Source organism: Heterodontus francisci, unplaced genomic scaffold (genome assembly GCF_036365525.1).
Source record: "Heterodontus francisci isolate sHetFra1 unplaced genomic scaffold, sHetFra1.hap1 HAP1_SCAFFOLD_91, whole genome shotgun sequence".
NCBI classification, from domain to species: Eukaryota; Metazoa; Chordata; class Chondrichthyes; order Heterodontiformes; family Heterodontidae; genus Heterodontus; species Heterodontus francisci.
In genome coordinates, this window is record NW_027140989.1 from 4,506,031 (window position 1) to 4,526,641 (window position 20,611).

At 46.2% G+C, this 20,611-nt stretch overlaps 1 protein-coding gene across 1 annotated transcript; it reads left to right on the plus strand.

Moving 5' to 3' along the window:
- The first annotated feature begins 2,053 nt into the window (after positions 1 to 2,053).
- On the plus strand, positions 2,054 to 2,503 carry LOC137361694 (histone H2A-like). Its single transcript, XM_068026397.1, has 2 exons — positions 2,054 to 2,182; positions 2,249 to 2,503. The coding sequence occupies exons 1-2, from the start codon at positions 2,054 to 2,056 to the stop codon at positions 2,501 to 2,503; spliced, it is 384 nt and encodes a 127-aa protein (XP_067882498.1).
- Positions 2,504 to 20,611: the final 18,108 nt, after the last annotated feature.

Consider the following 20,611-nt stretch of genomic DNA (forward strand, 5'->3'; position numbering starts at 1 on the left):
TTAGCTGCATCTACCCTGACTGTCCTTTAAGCATTTTATAGGTTTCAATGAGATCACCTCTCATTCTTTGAAACTCTAGAGAATACAGCCCCAGTTTCCCCAATCTCTCTTCAGAGAACAGTCCCACCATCCCAGGAACAAGTCTGATGAACCTTCGTTGAACTCCCTCCATGGCAATAATATCCTTCCTAAGGTAAGGAGACCAAAACTGCACACAGTACTCCAAGTACGGTCTAACCAAGGTTCTATACAATTGAAGCAAGAATTCACTACTCCTGTACTCAAATCCTCTTGTGATAAAGGCTAACATACTATTAGCCTTCCTAATTGCTTGCTGCACCTGCATGTTAGCTGTCAGTGACTTATTGACATGGACACCCAGGTCACCCTTATATTCTATACCTCAGCTAATAAAGGAAAGGATTCCATATACCTGCTCAACCACCTTATTCACCTGTCCTGCTACCTTCAGGGATCTGTGGACATTCACTCCAACGTCCCTCACTTCCTCTGCACCGTTCAGTGTTCTCCCATTAATTGTGTATTCCTTTGCCTTTTTTGACCTCCCAAATGCATCACCTCACCCTTGTCCAATTTGAATTCCATTTACCACTTCTCTGCCCACCTGACCAGTCTATTGATATCTTCTTGCAGTGTACAGCTATCCTCCTCCCTATCAATAACACGGACAATTTATGTTTCATCTGCAAACATCTTGATTGTGTCCTCTACATTTATGTCAATATCATTAATATATGCCACAAAAAGCAGGGGACCTAGTTCTGAGCCCTGTGGAACACCACTGGAAACAGTCCTCCAGTTGCAAAAACACCTGTAACCAATTCCTTTTTGTTTCCTGCCACTGAACCAATTTTGTGTCCAGCTTGCTACATTCCCCTGGATCCCATGTGCTTTTATTTTTTTTAACCTGTTTGCCATGTGGGACCTTGTCAAAAGTCTTGCTAAAATCCATGTCGAACAGATCAACTGCAATATCCTCATCAATCCTCCTTGTTACTTCTTCAAAAACATTCAATCAAGATAGTCAGACAGGAGCTTCCCTGAACAATTCCATGCTGACGATACTTGATTAATCTGTGCCTTTCTAAGTGACAGTTTATCCTGTCTCTCAGAATTAATCCCAATAATTCGCCCACTATTGAGGTTAGGCTGACTGGCCTTTAATTATTTGGTCGATCACTCGCTTCCTTTTTCAAGAATGGTGCAATGTTAGCAATAAAAACAAAAAGTGCTGGACATACACAACAGGTCTGGCAGCATCTGTGGAGAGAGAAACGAAGTTAACATTTCAGGTCAGTGACCTTTCATCAGAACAGAAACGTTAACTTTGCTTCTCTCTCCACAGTTGCTGCCAGATCTGCTGTGTATTTCCAAAGCAACTAGTTTTTATTTCAGATTTGCAGCATCTGCAGAATTTTGCTTTTATTGCAGTGTTCCGAGACCTCCAATCCTCTGACATCACACCCGGATCCAGTGAGGGATTGGGAACTTTTAACAGCCTGGGGTACATTTCATCCGGCGCTGATAATTTATCCACTTTCAAGGATGCTAATCCCATTTATACTTCTTCTCTCCCTCAGTTTATCATGTCCAAAACTTCACACTCCTTCTTCTTAATTACAATATCTGCATCACCCCCTCATTTGTGAAGACAGTAAAGTATTCATTAATAAACATACCAACATCTTCCACACTGACACATAGGTTACATTTTTAGGTCTTTGATGGGCCCTACCCTTTCCTCAGTTGCCTCTCACTGCAATGGATTGATGAAACATCTTTGGATTTGTTTTGATTTTGCTTGTTAATATTCTTTCATGATCTCTGTCTGTTCTTCATCGCTGCTCCCAAATACCTCTAGTCATGTCAAAACACAACTTATCAGAAGGGGAATTTGAACCCACCCCTGCAGAGGGAATTGTGATCTGAATGAACCGTCTCAGACTGCTCGACCATCCTGACTACCCCATGTGTATGTTTAATGCTGACGAAATTATCCATTCATTGTGAAAGTATTTGTGAGATTGTGGAAATGTCTGGAAGAGGAAAGACCAGCGGGAAAGCTCGGTCCAAGGCCAAGTCTCGCTTCTCCCGGACTGGACTGCAGTTCCTGGTGGGCCGTGTTCACAGGCTCCTGAGAAAGGACAACTATGCTGAGCATGTGGGTGCCAGAGCCCAGATCTATCTGGCTGCTGTGCTCGAGTATCTGACCGCTGAAATCCTCGAGCTGGGTGGTAACGCAGCCCGGGACAACAAGAAGACCCGCATCATCCCCAGACACCAACAGTTGGCCGTCCTCAACGACGAGGAGCTCAACAAGCTGCTGGGAGGGGTGACCATCGTTCAGGGTGGGGTGCTGCCTAATATCCAGGCCGTGTTGCTGCCCAAGAAAACCAGCGCTCCGGGCACCAAAACCAAGTCAATCTGCCAGAAATTTTTCAAATACTCAACGACTCTTTTCAGAGCCACCCACAGTATCTGAAAGGGCTGATTACTGTCTGAAGTCTGCTGTACCCACACCTCTGTCTATCCCTCTTCATCTAGAACAACCAGCGTCATCTTCCATTCCTTTCACCATTATGAGTTTAACTAGCTTCTCCTTATAGTCAGTCCAATGTCAATTTACTAATGAAATGATCTGTGTCAGTGCTGGCAATTTCCATAGAATCACAGAAAAATTAGGGCACAGAAGGAGCCCATTCAACCCATCGCGTTTGCTCTGGCCGAAAAAACTAGTCACCCAATCTATTCCCACCTTCCAGCACCTGATCCGTAGACTTGCTGGTTACAGCACTTCAGGTGCATGTCCAGGTATTTTTAAATGAGTTGAGGGCTTCTGCCTCCACCACCATTCCTGGCAGCGATTTCCAGACACCCACCACCCTCTGGGTAAAAACGTTTCCCATAATGTCCCCTCTAATCCTTCGACCAATCACCTTAAATCTGTGCCCCCGGTAACTGACCTCCCCACCAGGGGAAACAGGTCCTTACTGTCCACTCTGTCTCGGCGCCTCATAATTTTGTACACCTCATTCAAGTCACCCCTCAGACTCCTCTGTTCTAAGGAAAACAACCCATGCCGCTCCAATATTTGCTCATAGCTGCAACTTTCAAGCCCTGGCAACGTTCTTGTAAATCTCCTCTGCACTCTCTCCAGAGCAATTATGTCCTTTCTGTAATGTGGTGACCATAACTGTACGCAATACTCCAGCTGTGGCCTAACCACCGTTTTATACAGTTCCAGCACGACATCCCTGCTTTTCTATTGTATACCTTGGCCAATAAAGGAAAGCATTCCATATGCCTTCTTCACCACTCTATCTACCTGTCCTGCCACTTTCAGTGACCTGTGGACATGCACTCCAAAGTCTCTCACTTCTTCTACCCCTCTCAATATCTTCCTGTTTATTGTGTATTCCCTTGCTTTGTTTGCCCTCCCCAAATGCATTCCCTCACACTTCTCCAGATTGAATTCCATTTGCCACTTTTCTGCCCACTCATCCAATCCATTCATATCATTCTGAAGTCTACAGCTTTCCTCCTCACTATCAATTACACGGCCAATTTTTGTGTCATCAGCAAATTTCACAATCCTCGCTCCCACATTTAATTCCAAATCATGAAAATATACCACAAACAGCAAGGGACCCAACACTGAGCCCTGTGGAATGCCACTGAAAACTGCTTTCCATTCGCAAAAACATCCGTTGACTACTATCCTTTGTTTCCTGTCGCTGAGTCAATTTTGGATCCAACCTGCCACATTCCCCTGTATTCCATGGGCTTTCATTTTACTGACCAGTCTGCCATGTGGGACCTTACTAAAATCCATGTTGACCACATCCACCACACTATCCTCATCAATGTTCCTTGTTACTTCCTCAAAAAACTCAATCAAGTTCGTGAGACATGACCTTCCCTTAACAAATCCATGCTGACTATCCCTGATTAATCTGTGCCTTTCTAAGTGGCAGTTTATCCTGTCCCTCAGAATTGATTCTAATAATTTACCCACCACCGAGGTCAGACTGACCGGCCTATAATTATTGGGCCTATCCCTCACATCCTTTTAAAATAATAATACAACGTTCGCAGACCTCCAATCCTCCGGCACCTCCCCCATATCCAGTGAGGATTTGAAGATGATCCTCAGCGCATCCACTATTTCCTCCCTGGCTTCCTTTAACAACCTCAGATGCAAACCATATGGCCCCGGTGATTTATTCATTTTCAAGGATGTCAGACCCTCTAGTCCTTCCACTCTCATTATGCTTATCGTATCTAATATTTCACACTCCTCTTCTTTCTCTGCATCATCCCTCTCCTTTGTGAAGGCAGAGACAAAAAACTCATTAAAAACCCCACACACATCTTCTGCATCCACTCATACGTTCCCTTGTACATCTCTGATAGGCCGTACCCTTTCCTTAGTTATCCTCTTGCTCTTAATGTACTGATAGAACATCTTCAAGTAGTTGTATCCAGTCCACATCCACCAAGTCACCTCTCAGTTTTGTAAAATTTGGCTTCCCACAATTTAGAACTTTTACTTCTGTTGCATCTTTGTCCTTTTGCATGATTATGCCAAAACTAATTGCAGTATGGTCACTAGGGGTGGTGGTGGCGTAGTGGTATTGTCAGTGGACTTGTCATTGGATTAGCAACCCAGACACCTGGGGTATTGCTCAGCGGGACGTGGGTTCAAATCCCACCATTGAAATTTAAATCCAAATAATAAATCTGCAATTAAATAGCAAGTCTAATGATGGCCATGAAACCATTGTTTATGGTTGTAAAAACCCATCTGGTTTCCTAATGCCCTTTAGGGAAGGAAATCTGCTGTTCTTGTCTGGCCTGCATGCGACTGCAGACCACAGCAATGCGGTTGACTCTTACATGCCCTCTGAAATGGCCGAGCGAGCCACTCAGTTGAAACTAAACACTACGAAGTCAATAAAAAGGAATGAAACCAGACAGACCACCCGGCGTCGACCGAGGCACCAGAAATGACAATGGCAAACCCACCGCTGGCGACCCTGCAAAGTCCTCCTTAGTAACATCTGTTGGCTTGTGTTAAGTTGGGAGAGCAACAGCCTGACGTCGTCATACTCACAGAATCATACCTTACAGGCAATGTCGCAGACACTGCCATCACCATCCCTAGGTATGACCTGTCCCACGGCCAGGACAGACTCACCAGAGGTGTCGTTACAGTAGAGAGGGAATTCCCCTGGAAGTCCTCCACATCGACTCTGGGCCCCATGAGGTCTCATGGCATCAGATCAAACAATGGACAAGGAAACCTCCTGCTGATTACCACCTGCTGCCCTCCCTCAGCTGATGAGTCAGAACTCCTCCATGTTGAACAGCACTTGGAGGAAGCACTGAGGGTGGCAAGAGCACAGAATGTACTCTGGGTGGGGGACTTCAATGTCCATCACCAAGAGTGGCTCGGGAGCATCTCTACTGGCAGAATCCTAAAAGACATATCTGCTAGTGCTGCTTGATGGCAATGTTGATGACACCTTCCATCACTTTAGGCCCCATCAGTCTACTCTCAATCATCAGTAAAATGATGGAAGGTGCCATCAAGCGGCACTTGCTTAGCAATAACCTGCCTCAGTGACACTCAGTATGGGTTCTGCCGGACCACTCAGCTCCTGACCTCTTGACAGCCTTGGTTCAAACATGGACAAAAGAGGTGAGGTGCGTGTGATTGCCTTTGACATCAAGGCAGTATTTGACCGAGTATGGCATCAAGGAGCCCGAGCAAAACTGAGGTCAATGGGAAAACCATCCACTGGCTGGAATCATACCTAGCGCAAAGGAAGATGGTTGTGGTTGTTGGAGGCCAATCATCTGAGCTCCAGGATATCACTGCAGGAGTTCCTCAGGGTTATATCCTCGGCCCAACCATCTTCAGCTGCTTCATCAATGACCTTCCTTCAATCATAAGGTCAGAAGTGGGGATGTTCACTGATGATTGCACAATGTTCAGCACCATTCTAGACTCCTCAGATACTGAAGCAGTCCGTGTAGAAATGCAGCAAGACATGGACAATATCCAGGCTTGGGCTGATAAGTGGCAAGTAACATTCGGGCCGCACAAGTGCCAGGCAATGACCATCACCAACAAGAGAGAATCGAACTAACTCCCCTTGACATTCAATGGCATTCCCATTGCTGAATCCCCCACTATCAACATCCTAGGGGCACCATTGGCCAGAAGCTGAACTGGAGTAGCCATATAAATACCGTGGCTGCAAGAGCAGGTCAGAGGCTAGGAATCCTGAGGCGAGTAACTCACCTCCTGACTCCCCAAAGCCTGTCCACCATCTACAAGGCACAAGTCAGGAGTGTGATGGAATAGTCTCCACTTGCCTGGATAGGTGCAGCTCCAACAACACTCAAGAAGCTCAACACCATGCAGGACAAAGCAGTCCACTTGATTGGCACCCCATCTACAAACATTCACTCCCTCCACCACCGACGCACAGTTGCAGCAGTGTGTACGATCTACAAGATGCACTGCAGCAATGCACCAAGGCTCCTTGAACAGCACCTTCCAAACCTGTGACCTCTCCCAACTAGAAGTACAAGGGCAGAAAATGCATGGGAACACCACCACCTGCAAGTTCCCCACCAGGACACACACCATCCTGACTTGGAACTATATCGCTGATCCTTCACTGTCACTGGGTCAAAATCCTGGAACTCCATTCTGAATAGCACTGTGTTTGCACCTACCCCAAATGGACTGCAGCGGTTCAAGAAGGCAGCTCACCACCACCTTCCCAAGGGCAAGTAGGGATGGATAATAAATGCTGACCTGGCCAGCGACGCCCAAAATCCCATGAATGAATAAAAAAAAGCTATCTCCAAAATGGTCACCCACTGCTACTTGCCCAGTATCATTACTGAAGACTGCTCTAGAATTGTGCCCCCTCTCATTGGGCTTGTGATGTGCTGGCTATTAAAGTTCTCTTGAATGCAGTTCAAGAATTTTGTGCCCTCTGTGCCCTTCACACTGTTTGTATCCCAGTTGATATTGGGATAGTTGAAATCCCCAACTATTATTTCCCTAATGTTTTGCACTCAGCAATTTGCCTACATATTTGTTCTTCTATCTCTCTCTCACTATTTGGGGGTCTACAGTACACTCCTAGTAGTGTGGCGGCCCCTTTTTTATTTCTGAGCTCCACCCATATGGCCTCATTTGATGGTTCATTTAGCGTATAATCCCTCCTCAAAGCTGTCTGTCTTCCGTAACTAATAATGCTACACTCCCACCTTTTTTATCCCTATGCCACATGAAAACTCTAAATCCAGAGATGTTGAGCTGCCATTCTTGCCCTCTTGAAGCCAAGTTTCCCTTTTTGCAATGATATTGTGTTACCATGTGTGGGCACAATGGCACAGTGGTTAGCACCACAGCTCCAGGAACCCGGGTTCGATTCTGGGTACTGCCTGTGTGGAGTTTGCAAGTTCTCCCTGTGGGTTTTCGCCGGGTGCTCCGGTTTCCGCCCACAGCCAAAGACTTGCAGGTTGATAGGTAAATTGGCCATTGTAAATTGCACCGAGTGTAAGCAGGTGGCAGGGAATATGGGATTACTGTAGGGTTAGTATAAATGGGTGGTTGTTGGTCAGCACAGACTCAGTGGGCCAAAGGGCCTGTTTCAGTGCTGTATCTCTAAATAAAAATAAAAAGTGTGATGTTACTTTATCAGCGCAGGCTTGGAGGGCCGAATGGCCTGTTCCTGTGCTGTATTGTTCTATTTGTCTATCTGTGCCCTCAGCTCATCAGCTTTATTTACTTTTTGAATATACATACAAGTAAAAATATTAGGAGCAGGAGTAGGCCATTCGACCTCTAGACCCTGCTTCCCCATTCAATAAGTTCACGGCTGAACTGATTACTCCACATTCCCGCCTACTCCCGATAACCTTTCACCCCTTTGCTTATCAAGAATCGATGTCCCTCTGCCTTAAAAAAATTCAAAGTCTCTGCTTCCACCGCCTATTGAGGAAGAGAGTTCCAAAAACTCACGAACCTCTGAGGGAAAAAAATTCTCCTCATCTCTGTCTTAAATGGGTGACCCCTTATTTTTTAACAGTGACCCCTAATTCCACATTCTCCCACAAGGGGAAACATCCTTTCCACATCCACCCTGTCAAGACTCCTCAGGATCTGATATGTTTCAATCAAGTTGCCTCTTTAAATAAATAAATATCCTTTAACACTGCCAAATTCCTCTGCTGCACACTTTTTAACCTTTGCTTCTTCTGTATTTCAGAGTCATTCGCTAATTTTCTGCCTCCCGTTCCCTGCCCTGAAATTGCCCTGTCTGAAACTGCCCTCAGGTTCCCAACAAGCTGCCAAATGAGTTCAAACAATCCCCAACAGCACCTGCAAGGATATTCATCCCGGTCCTGTTCAGGTGCAGACCGTTCGACTTATATAGGTCCTACCTTCCCTAGAACTGGTCCCAATGCCCCAAAAATCGGAAGCCCTCCTTCCTGCACCATCTCTCCAGCCATGCATTCATCTGGTGTATTCTCCTATTTCTATACTCACTAGCATGTGGCCTTGGGAGTAATTTGGAGATCACTACCTTTGAGGTCCTGCTTGCTAATCTCTTTCCTAACTCCCTAAACTCAGCCTGAAGGATCTCATCCCTCTTTCTTCCTATATCGTTGGTACCAATGTGGACCACGACCTCTGGCTGTGCATCCTTGCCTTCCAGAACGCTCTGTAGCCAGCGATATCCATGATCCTTGCACCAAGGAGGTAACCTGGTTTGCGAGCACTGAAATACCTAGCTGTTCCCCTAACTACACAATCCCCGACCAGTATTGCTCTCTTGTATTTTCTATTCCCTCCCTGCACAGTTGAGCCACCCATGGAGTTCTGGTCATGACTCTCACTGCACTCTCCAGAGGAACCCTCTCTCCCATCAGTACTCAGAACTGAATACCAGTTAGAAAGTGGGATGCCCTCCAGGGACTCCTGCACTACCTGCCTTGACCTTCTTGTCTGTCTGGCAAACTCCCAATCCCTCTCTGCCTGTGCTCTCTTCAGCTCCGGGGTGACAACCTCCTGAAAACTCCTATCTACGTAGTTCTCTGCCTTGCGGATGCACAACACTGACTCCAGATGCTGCTCGAGTTCTGAAACCTGGAGCTCAAGCTTCTGCAGCTGGTGACACTTCCTGCAGATGTGTTTGTCAAGGACACATGGTGCATCCATGACTTCCCACATACCACAGGAGGCACATTCCACTTGGCCGAGCTGCCCTGCCATAACTTAGCTTTACAAACTAATTATTGCTCGTGTAATAAGTGTAATAAGTAGAATAATTTACCAGTTACTCACCGATCAGCTTCTTCCCCTGTACCATGGAGGCTGAAAAAGCAGAAAAGAAAAGAGACCAAAGAGCATCTCCTTCCCCTAGTCAGTGAAGTCCCTCACACATCAACTCACAGCTTTACACTCTGTCCAAACAGCACTTTCTAATGAGTAATTATTATAAATTACACTAACTAAAACATTTGTAACCTGACCAATTACAAGGTAGCTATTTGAGGGTTTTTAAACAAAGAGCTTTTTCCCCTATCTTGATTTCAGGTCCCACTATGGACACTTGCTTTTGATTCCAGGACGCTGAGGGCGGGGTGCTGCCGAATATCCAGGCCGTGTTGCTGCCCAAGAAAACCAGCGCACCGGGCACAAAAACCAAGTCAATCTGCCAGGATTTTATCAAATACCCAAAACCTCTTTTCAGATCCACCCACAGTATCTGAAAGGGCTGATTACTGTCTGAAGTCTGCTGGACCCACACCTCTGGCTATCCCTCGTCATCCAGAACAACCAGCGTCATCTTCCATTCCTTTCACCATCATGTGTTTAACTCGCTTCTCCTTATAGACAGTCAGATATCAATGTAATAATGAAATGATCTATGTCAGTGCTGCCCATTTCCCTGTCCTGATTTCAGACCCCACTCTGGACACTTGTTTCCCATTCCAGGACCTTCTTGTATTAATATTCAGCACCACCTGTCAGTCAGAAACTTGTCTCAATGAACCGATCCTTTTAATGAACTTCCAACTGCTGCTGTCTATTTCTCGAGGGAAAGAGCTGCTCACTGTGCAAGGATGTGAGGGGAATGTAACCCGGCTGCTGGTGAGAAGGTCCCGTCTTCTCAATCAAAAGCCTTTTATTTTACTGCAGTGATTCCCAGATTCCCAGCTGGTCCGTTGAGGATTTTGTTTTCACAGAAATAACTTGTTCAATACAAATCTGATTCCAACATGTCAGTAACAGGACAGAATGGGAACCTTTTAAAAGGATGAAGCCACTATTTCAGTGGCTTCTCACTGTCCCCCTGAAGCCTGTGTGAAGGGGAATTACCAATTGTCTGCAATTTATTACTTCCACACCGTGTTTGAGTTATTTGTCGCGTGAAAGATTGCTGAACGGAGTCTTTTACTGTCAGTTACGGATAAGAAGTTGACAAAAATTGGCAAAATAAAGCTGTTCAAAAATAGCACCAGCAATTTGAGTCGGGAAAAGCAGAATTGTGTTTTAAAAGCTTTTTTTTAAATCGTGACGGGAAAATAGATTTTTATGTACTTTTCCAGTCGATCACTTCTTTTCCATAGTGAAATTGGCGGCTTTCACAAATTCAAATATTCTGCCAGGTTGACAGGTTCAGCCAATGATTTGCTGTATTTTGTACTTCGAGGTTCTCCGATTGGATCATTCATTTTATCTTGTGGCCGAATGGATAAGGCGTTTGACTTCGGTGTATTTTATGAGGTTATCGGAAGATTGTAGGTTCGAGTTCTGCCACGGTCATTTTGACCCAAAGGGATTATGCAGGTCTTTGGGGATCGAGTCGGGGACTGAACAGATTGGAAACCCGACATGGACTTAATGGGGCGAATGGCCTCCTCATGTGCTGTCACTGACTTTATGAGAAGATGGTGACCAATCAGAAGTGGGCTGGGGTGACAGCAGGTTCAAACTGCTGCATTTCCAGGTCCCTGAATGACTGAGCTGAAACTGATCAGTTTCACCAACCCTGTCAGTTTCACTGCAGGAAACACCGTCTCGGGGGAAATAACATCACAAATAATTCCATTTGACTAACTATTCAATTATAAAACAATGGGCAGATGTGAAGGTGCGATGTTACTTTTCACTGTGAGGGGAGAATCCGCCATCTGGATAAATCAGCAACTTTATAACATCGTCTGTACGTTTAGAAAAGAAACGATGAAAACTCTCCCCATAACCCTGGTGCGGTGGAAAGGCTCAATTCAGAGATTGGAATATAACAAGAGCACAACATAAATCATTAACTGATATTTCCGGCATAAAACACACCCCAGCTCCCGTTGTCCCTATGAGGCGGTGGGTGGCTCTGAAAAGAGACTTTGTTTTGTGTTTCTGCAGGAAAACCACCAAGATCCTCCCAGGCAGTGAAGCTTATCTTCCCAGAATCTCCATACCAAATTGAAACAGAAAACACAAAGACAGTGAGAAAGTTCCAGAGAGTTACTGAGCATTAAAACCAATTAAATAAACCAATTCGAGAGAGATGTTGGTGCAGCTTTTTCAGAGAGATTGTGGGTGGCTCTTAAAAGAGCCGTTGTGTTTCGAGTGTTTTCACTACATGGTGGAGTTTTACTTGGAGTTGATGTACTTGGTCACTCACTTTGTCCCTTTTCACATTCCGAGCGCTTTGTTGGGTGGAAATATTTATTCAGGCAGTTTCAACAGCTCAGAGCCGACATTGAGTCAGAAACCAGAAATGGGAGTACGGGACACAGACAAGGAATTGAGGCTGAACCTTTATAAATCTCACTGGTTATAGGCCTCAGCTTGCGCATTGTGTCTAATTCCATGTTCCACACTTTAGCAGGAATGTCAAGGCCTCAGAGAGGGCACAGAGGAGATTTACTAGAATGGTATCAGAAAGATAAGAATTCAGCTAATGTGGAAAGAATAGGGGTCTGGGGTGTGTGAAGCAGGGGTCCTTCTTCTTGGAGCAGAGGTGTTAATGAGGCAGTTAATAGTTGTGTTCAACATTGTGAAGAGGTTTTATAAGAACAAAGAAGTTTGACTGCAATTAGACAGAGCCTTGGTGAGATCACACCTGGAGCACTGTGCACAGTTTTGGTCCCCTTACCTAACGAAGGACATTCTTGACTTAAAGGAAGTGCAACAAAGTGTCACTCGATTGCTTCCTGGGATGAGGGAATTGTCCTATGAGAAGAGATTGAGTCGACAAGGCCGATATTCCTCGTACTCGGCCCTGTGGGACTGGGTCGGCCCGGACCTGCTGGAAGTATACGAGAGTATGCTCCTGGCCGGCAGCATGTCAGAATCCATGAGGAAAGGCATCATCACTCTCATTTACAAGCGGAAAGGGGAGAGGGCAGAAATCAGAAATTGGCGGCCCATCTCACTGCTTAATGTTGACGACAAGATTCTGTCCAAAGTCATAGCCAGTCGAGTCAAGTCTGCTCTGGAGTTGGTGATCCACCCTGACCAGACCTGTACTGTCCCTGGCAGGAAGATCTCTGATAGTCTCGTGCTACTCAGGGATACGATCGCCTACGTACGGGACAGGAGGGTGGACACCTGCCTCATCAGCCTGGACCAGGAGAAGACTTTTGACAGGATATCACACACCTACATGATGGACGTGCTTTCCAAAATGGGATTTGGGGAGGGAATCTGCAATTGGATCCAACTGCTCTACACAAACATCAGTAGCGCATTCTCAATCAACGGGTGGGAATCGGAAAGTTTCCCGATCAAATCTGGAGTCCGACAGGGCTGTCCTCTCTCTCCGGTCTTGTTTGTTTGCTGTATTGAACCCTTTGCTGAGTCTATTAGGAAGGATGCGAGCATAATAGGGGTGACAATCCAAGGCAGCGGAGTCACTCAGGTGAAAACCTCCCTGTACATGGATGATGTCGCCGTCTTCTGCTCGGATCTGCTGTCCGTGCGCAGACTGATGAGCATCTGCGACCAGTTCGAACTGGCCTCGGGAGCCAAAGTTAACCATGGCAAGAGCGAGGCCATGTTCTTTCGGAACTGGGCTGACCGATCCTTTGTCCCCTTCACCGTCAGGTCAGACTACCTGAAGGTGCTGGGGATATGGTTCGGAAGGGCCGGCGCGTGCACCAAAACATGGGAGGAGCGAGTAGCCAAGGTACGACAAAAGTTGGGCATGTGGGGGCAGCGATCTCTCTCCATTGTGGGTAAGAACCTGGTCATCAGGTGCGAGGCGCTCACGTTGTTGCTCTACGTGGTGCAGGTCTTTCCCATACCCCACTCCTGCGCTGTGGCAGTCACCCGAGCCATTTTCTGCTTCATCTGGGGATCTAAAATGGACCGGGTCCGGAGGGACACGATGTTCAAATCTCTGGACAAGGGCAGGAAAAATGTACCCAACTTGGCCCTCATCCTGATGACCACCTTCGTGTGCGGCTGCATCAAGCTGTGTGTAGACCTCCAGGCCGCAAACTCCAAGTGTCACTACGTGCTGAGGTTCTATCTGTCCCCGGTGTTGTGAAGGATGGGCTTGGTCACATTGCCGCGGAACGCTCCATGCAGTTGGGCCGTGCCGTACCTCCTATCCTTCATGGAGCAGTTTCTGCAGGAAAACACCTTTGACCACCAGTCCATCAGGCAGTGGTCTGCACGGAATGTCCTCAAGGCCCTACGGGAAAAGGAAACGGTGGATCCTGTCGGATGGTTCCCCGAGCAGACCGTCACAATCATTTGGCGGAATGCCTCATCACCAGAACTTTCAAACAAGCACCAAGACGTAGCTTGGCTGGTGGTGACAAGGGCCCTCCCCATCAGATTCTTCATGCACACCCGACGTCTCGCCTCCTCCGCACGATGCCCCCGCGGTGGCTGTCGTGGGGAAGAGACGGTCACCCACCTCCTCCTGGAATGTGTTTTCGCAAAGCAGGTGTGGAAAGAGATGCATTGGTTTTTGTCGAGGTTCATCCCAAGCAGCTCTGTAACACAGGAGTCTGTGCTCTCCGGGCTGTTCCCAGGGACGCACACCGAGATAAACATCAACTGCTGCTTGAGGACTATCAATTCGGTGAAAGAAGCCCTTTGGTCTGCCCGAAACTTGCTGGTCTTCCAGCGCAAAGTGTTGTCCACCACCGAATGTTGCGGACTGGCACATTCCAAGGTCCAGGACTACGTGCTGAGGGACGCATTAAAGCTTGGGGCAGCCGCAGCAAAGGCTCAATGGGGAGAGACCACAGTGTAATGTCCCCCCCCACCAAGCTGAACTGAGGGGCTGGAACCATGGGAAACCCCTCGAACTGTATCGTTAATATTTTCATTTGCTGTAAATGTACAACTGTAATTGGCATGACAATTGTGAAATGGAAGGGTTGTGAAGAAACTCATGACAGTATTGAAGGAAACTGATCTCCCTTGCAATGTTTGTATTTTTTGGTGCTGTTTTGAAACTGTTTGGCAATGTAATTTTTACAGATTTTTATGAATAAAGTATATTTTGGAAATAAAAAAAAAATATTCCTCAGAATTTGGAAGAGTGAGAGGTAATCTTACTGGCACCTAAAAATCTTGAGGGATTTAACAGGGTAAATGCTGGGAGAATGTTTCCTCTGGCTGGGGAATCCAGAACTGGGGATCACAGTCTCAGTATAAATGGTTCAATCATTTAGGACTGAGAAGAGGAGAATTTTTTTTTCACTCAAAGTATTGTGAATCTTTGGAATTCTCTACACGCAGTGGTTAGCACCGCAGCCTCACAGCTCCAGTGACCTCGGTTCTGTTCAGGGTATTGCCTGTGCGGAGTTTGCAAGTTCTCTCTGTGACCACGTGGGTTTCCGCCGGGTGCTGCAGTTTCCTTCCACAGCCAAAGACTTGCAGGTTGATAGGGAAATTGACCATTGTAAATTGCCCCTAGTGTAGATAGGTGTTTGGAGAATGGTGGGAATGTGGTAGGGAATATGGGATGAATGTAGGATTAGTATAAATGGGTGATTGTTGGTCGGCACAGACTTGGTGGGCTGAAGGGCCTGTTTCAGTGCTGTGTCTCTCGATGACTCCAGAGCTGTGGATGCTCAATCACTGGGTATATCCAAGAGAGAGATCGGTAGGTTTTTGGATACTAAGGGAATCAAGGGATCTGTGCTAGCGTGGTAAGATGGAGTTGATGTCGGAGATCAGCTGTGATCTTATTGAATGGCAGAGCTATTTCGATGGGCCGAATGGCCTACTCCTATTTTTTATGTAAATTTCCATTCCTCTCAGGGAATAGTTTATTTTCAAAAAGAGAAATACTGCACACACTGGAAATCTGAATAATAACAGAAGATTCTGGAAACACTCAGCAGTTCCAGCAGTATCTGTGGAGAGAGGAATTTAGGAGCAATGTTTCAGGTCTATAGAAGGGTCACAGAATTGGACCATTAACCCGAGCTTCTCTTTTCCACAGTTGTTTCCGGACTGGCTGAGTGTTTTCAGTATTTTAGGCTTTTTCTTTCTGTATTTCATCCTTTTCCCATTTGACTATTTGCTGTGAAACTTTCAGCGTTGTGCTCAATTCTTTGTGTCGTTGTGTTTTCTTTATTTGATGTAATGTAAATAATATCCTGAAATGAATTTGCCACATGATTGGGCAAATTGTTACAACCAGTTTTTGAGCAAGTTCTCCACATACACGGTGAAGGATTCCTTCACATTTGTGAAGACCATACAGGACTTGCATATATAGATAGCAATGCCGTGTCCATGTGTTCATTTGACATTGCTAGCCTATTCACCAATGTACCACTTCAGGAAGCCATAGATATTTGCACTGCAGTGCTATATCATGGCGATCTAGACCCGTCACCATTGTGTGTATCCGTATTCATTGAACTTATGAACTCGGCAACTTGCACAGTTGAGTTCAGTTTTATTGACACCATGTATCGCTGGTGTTGCCATGGGATGCCCTCTAGGCCCAGCTCTCACAAACATCTTTGTTGGATTCCATGACAAACCTGTTTTGAAGGGAATGACACCTAACCTCCGACCTCTTGCATATTTCCAATATGTAGATGATACGTTTGCTATATTTGAATCCGCAGCTACATGAAATAATTTCCTTGCACGTCTTCATGGGCTCCATCCTACACTCAAATTCACCTTTGGAATGGAGCAGTCAAATGAGCTCCCTTTCCTTGATGTGCTAGTTGAGAAATCTGCTAAGTGGTTTTCTACCACGGTCCACCGCAAACCTACCTTCACTGGTCAATACACGCGTTGGGATTATTACAGTTCCACGCGCTATAAGATTGGTCTTATCGGCAACCTCATAAATAGGGCTGAGCCATTTGCTCACCATGCAAGCTTGATGCTGAAATAGGGCGAATCAAAGACATCCTGCATTACAATGGCAACACTGATCAGATCATTTCTATCTGTAAATTACACAAACTTATAAACGGGCTGAAGGCCGTCATTTGGAGCCCTGAAAATTGCGCAATCTCCCTCAAATTACCCTGGAAGGGTAATATATCCCCAGTATTTGTGTAACAGGTGAAGCGAGCTGTTTCCTCCTGTTACTATGCAGGAGCAACAAGTGTGGTGTTCGCCACTAACAGCATGCTGCTGTCAAGCAAAAGAGACGTCCTGCCTGTCACACAAATAAGTAACGTGATATATGAATTTCAATACCAGTGTGATGCTAGGTTTCTAGACCGTACATCCCAAAACTGGCGGATTGTATCAAATAACATGTCCCTTCCGCTGTTCGCAATGGGCCCTACCCAACCAACCCGTGCTTGCAAAACTCAAAACGCAGTATCCAACATGAGATGTGATTCAACAATTGGACAACATTTGCTAAATAATTCTCAGTGTGCTAAGAATTACACTGACAACCGATTTAAGACTGTCAGTAGGGCTCACAGTGTGGTGCATTGGTGTGTACTGGAAGCTACATATGTTAATACACAGGGCCCTGTTATTTGCAGACAGAAAGAACATGCACACATGTTGTGCCAGTTTCAGCTGAACAAAATAAGTGACAGCCATTCACTGGCTCATTCCACAGGGCAATGCCTTGACCAATCAGAGTCAAGCTGCCTGGTTGAAATTTCAAACAAAGCTGGGCAGTTATCTGTCAGTTACCATAAACTGATGCATTCTGAATGGCAATGCCTCGACCAATCAGAGTTCACTTGAGAACCAATCAGCACTCTCTTCTCATACAGAAGAAAGTTGTTGCTTTCCCTTAAATTGGTATTCTTGCGGATTGCCCTGCTGAGTGCAAGACGAAAACAACTGGCTACCAAAGTTTGGACAACATGTCACTATTTTTACGAAATGATTACTTTTATTTTCAATATAAAAATATAAAGCAATATGAGTGTAACATTTACAGACAAATTCTATTACCTCACATTGCCTGATTCTTTCACACTGACAGACTATGTGAACTACTGTCCCGATTTTGCAGTTCTCACTTCCAGTTAGCAAATGTCAGCAATCTGTGATACAGTGCAGTTTTGCAGACCAGACCTTCAATCACAACATGCAATAATTGTTCCACTTCTGTTGGACTGGTGGGATTTAGAAATACTAGGAATTGAGATGAGCTGTTATTGCATTTAATTATTTGTTTCATGGGATGTGGACGTCGCCAGCCAGGCCAGCATTTATTGTCCATCCCTAATTGCCCATGAGAAGGTGGTGGTGAGCTTCCTTCTTGAACCACTGCAGTCCATGTGGGGCAGGTACACCCACAGTGCTATTAGGAAGGGAGTTCCAGGATCTTTACCCAGCGACAGTGAAGGAATAGCGATATAGTTCCAAGTCAGGATGATGTGTAGCTTGGAGGAGAACATTCAGGTGGTGGTATTCCCATGCATCTGCTGCCCTTGTCCTTCCAGGCAGTAGAGGATGCAGGTTTGGAAGGTGCTGCCGAAGTAGCCTTGGTGCATTGTTGCAGTGCATCTTGTAGATGGTACACACTGCTGCCACTGTACGTCAGTGGTGGAGGGAGTGAATGTTGTGGACGGGGTGCCAATCAAGCGTGTTGCTTTGTCCTGGATGGTGTCGAGCTTCTTGAATGTTGTTGGAGCTGCACCCATCCGGGCAAGTGGATAGTATTCCATCACACTGCAGACTTGTGCCTAGTAAATGGTGGACAGGCTTGGGGAGTCAGGAGGTGAGTTACTCACCGCATGCTTCCTACCCTCTGATCAGCTCATGTAGTCACACTATTTATAAGGCTACTCCAGTTCAGTTTCTGGTCAATGGGAACCCCCAGGAAGTTGAAAGTGGGGGATTCAGCGATCGTAATGCCGTTGAATGTCAATGGGAGATCGTTAGATTCTCTCTTGTTCGAGATGGTCATTGCCTGGCACTTGTGTGGCGCGAATGTTACTTGCCACTTATCAGCCCAAGCCTGGATATTGTCCAGGTCTTGCTGCATTTCTACATGGACTGCTTCAGTATCTGAGGAGTCGTGAATGGTGCTAAATTTTACAATCATCAGTGAACATCCCCACTTCTGACCTTATGATTGAAGGAAGGTCACTGATGAAGTAGTGAAGAAGGTTGGGCCGAGGATACTACCCTGAAGAACTCCAGCAGTAATGTCCTGGAGCTGAGGTGATTGACCTCCAACAATCACAACCATTTTCTTTTGTGCTAGGTACGATTCCAACCAGTGGAGAGTTTTCCTTTTGATTCCCATTTACTCCAGTTTTGCTCTGGCTCCTTGATGCCATACTCAGTCAAATGCTACCTTGATGTCAAGGGCAGACACTCTCACCTCACCTCTTGAGTTCAGCTCTTTTGTCCTTGTTTGAACCAAGGCTGTAATGAGGTCAGGAGCTGAATGGCCCTGGCGGAACCCAACTGAGCGTCACTGAACAGCTTATTGCAAAGCAAGTGCCCCGTCGATGACAGCTTCCATCACTATACTGATGATTGAGAGTAGACTGATGAGGCAGTAATTGGCTGGGTTGGATTTGTCGTGCTTTTTGTGTACAGGACATACCTGGGCAATTTTCCACATTGCTGGGTAGATGCCAGTATTGTACCTGTACTGGAACAGCTTGGCTAGGGGCGTGGCAAGTTCTGGAGCACAGGTCTTCAGTACTATTGCTGGAATATTGTCAGGGCCCGTAGCCTTTGCTGTATCCAGTGCCTTCAGTCGTTTCTTGATATCACGTTGAGTGAATCGAATTGGCTGAAGACTGGCATCTGTGATGCTGGGGACTTGAGAAGGAGGCCGAGATGGATCATCAACCCGGCACTTCTGGCTGAAGATTGTTTCAAATACTTCATCCTTGTCTTTTGCACTGATGTGCTGGGCTCCCCCATCATTGAGGTTGGGAATATTTGTGGAGCCACCTCCTCCTGCTGGTTGTTTAATTGTCCACCACCATTCATCATTGGATGTGGCAGGGAGTAGATCTGATCCGTTGGTTGTGGGATCACTTAGCCCTGTCTATTACATGCTGCTTCTGCTGTTTGGCATGAAAGTAGTCCTGGGCTGTAGCTTCATCAGGCTGACGCCTCATTTCAAGGTATGCCTGGTGCTGCTCCTGGCATGCCCCCCTGCACTCTTCATTGAATTAGGGTTGATCTCCCAGCTTGTTGGTAATGTTAGAGTGGGGGAATATGCCGAGCCATGAGGTTATAGAATGTGGTTGACTGCAATTCTGCCGCTGCTAATGGTCCACAGCACCTCATGGATGCCCAGTTATACATTGCTAGATCTGTTCAAAATCTATCCCATTTAGCACAGTGGTAGTGGCACACAACACGATAGACGGTATCCTCAATGTGAAGACGGGACATCATCTCCACAAGGACTGCGCAGTGGTCACTCCTAACAATACTGTCATAGACAGATGCCTCTGCGCCAGGCAGATTGGTGAGGATGAGGTCAAGTATATTTTTCCCTCTTGTTAGTTCCCTCACCACCTACCGCAGACCCAATCGAGCAGCTATGTCCGTTAGGACTCGGCCAGCATGGCAGTAATGGTGCTGCCGAGCAACTCATGGTGATAGACATTGAAATCCCCCAACCAGACTACATTCTGGACCCCTGCCACACTCAGTGCTCCCTCCAAGTGGTGTTCCGATGAAGGGTCACCGACCCGAAACGTTAACTCTTCTTCTCTTTCCACAGATGCTGCCAGACCTGCTGAGTGGTTCCAGCATTTATTGTTTTTATTTCAGATATCCAGCATCCGCAGTATTTTGCTTTTATCTCTCTGTCTCTTGCTGGTTTGCTCAGTACCTTTCTCTGTCTGTTCCTTTCTGAGTCCTGATAATATCTTCCTGGTTTTCTGTGTGTCTTTTTCTGCCTGCCTCATTGTCGGTGCTGTTACTCAGTGTCCTTGTGTCATTGTGCAGTGAGGGTGAGTCCGTCAGTACGTGTGTTGCTGAGTCCGGGATTCTTGAGAAATCCGACTGCAATCCTATTTTTATAAAAACATTGGGGAAATGAACATATTTCACTAATGGGCAGCTAAGATTCTAAGCAGTAGTTAGCAGGGTGGCGCAGCGGAAGCG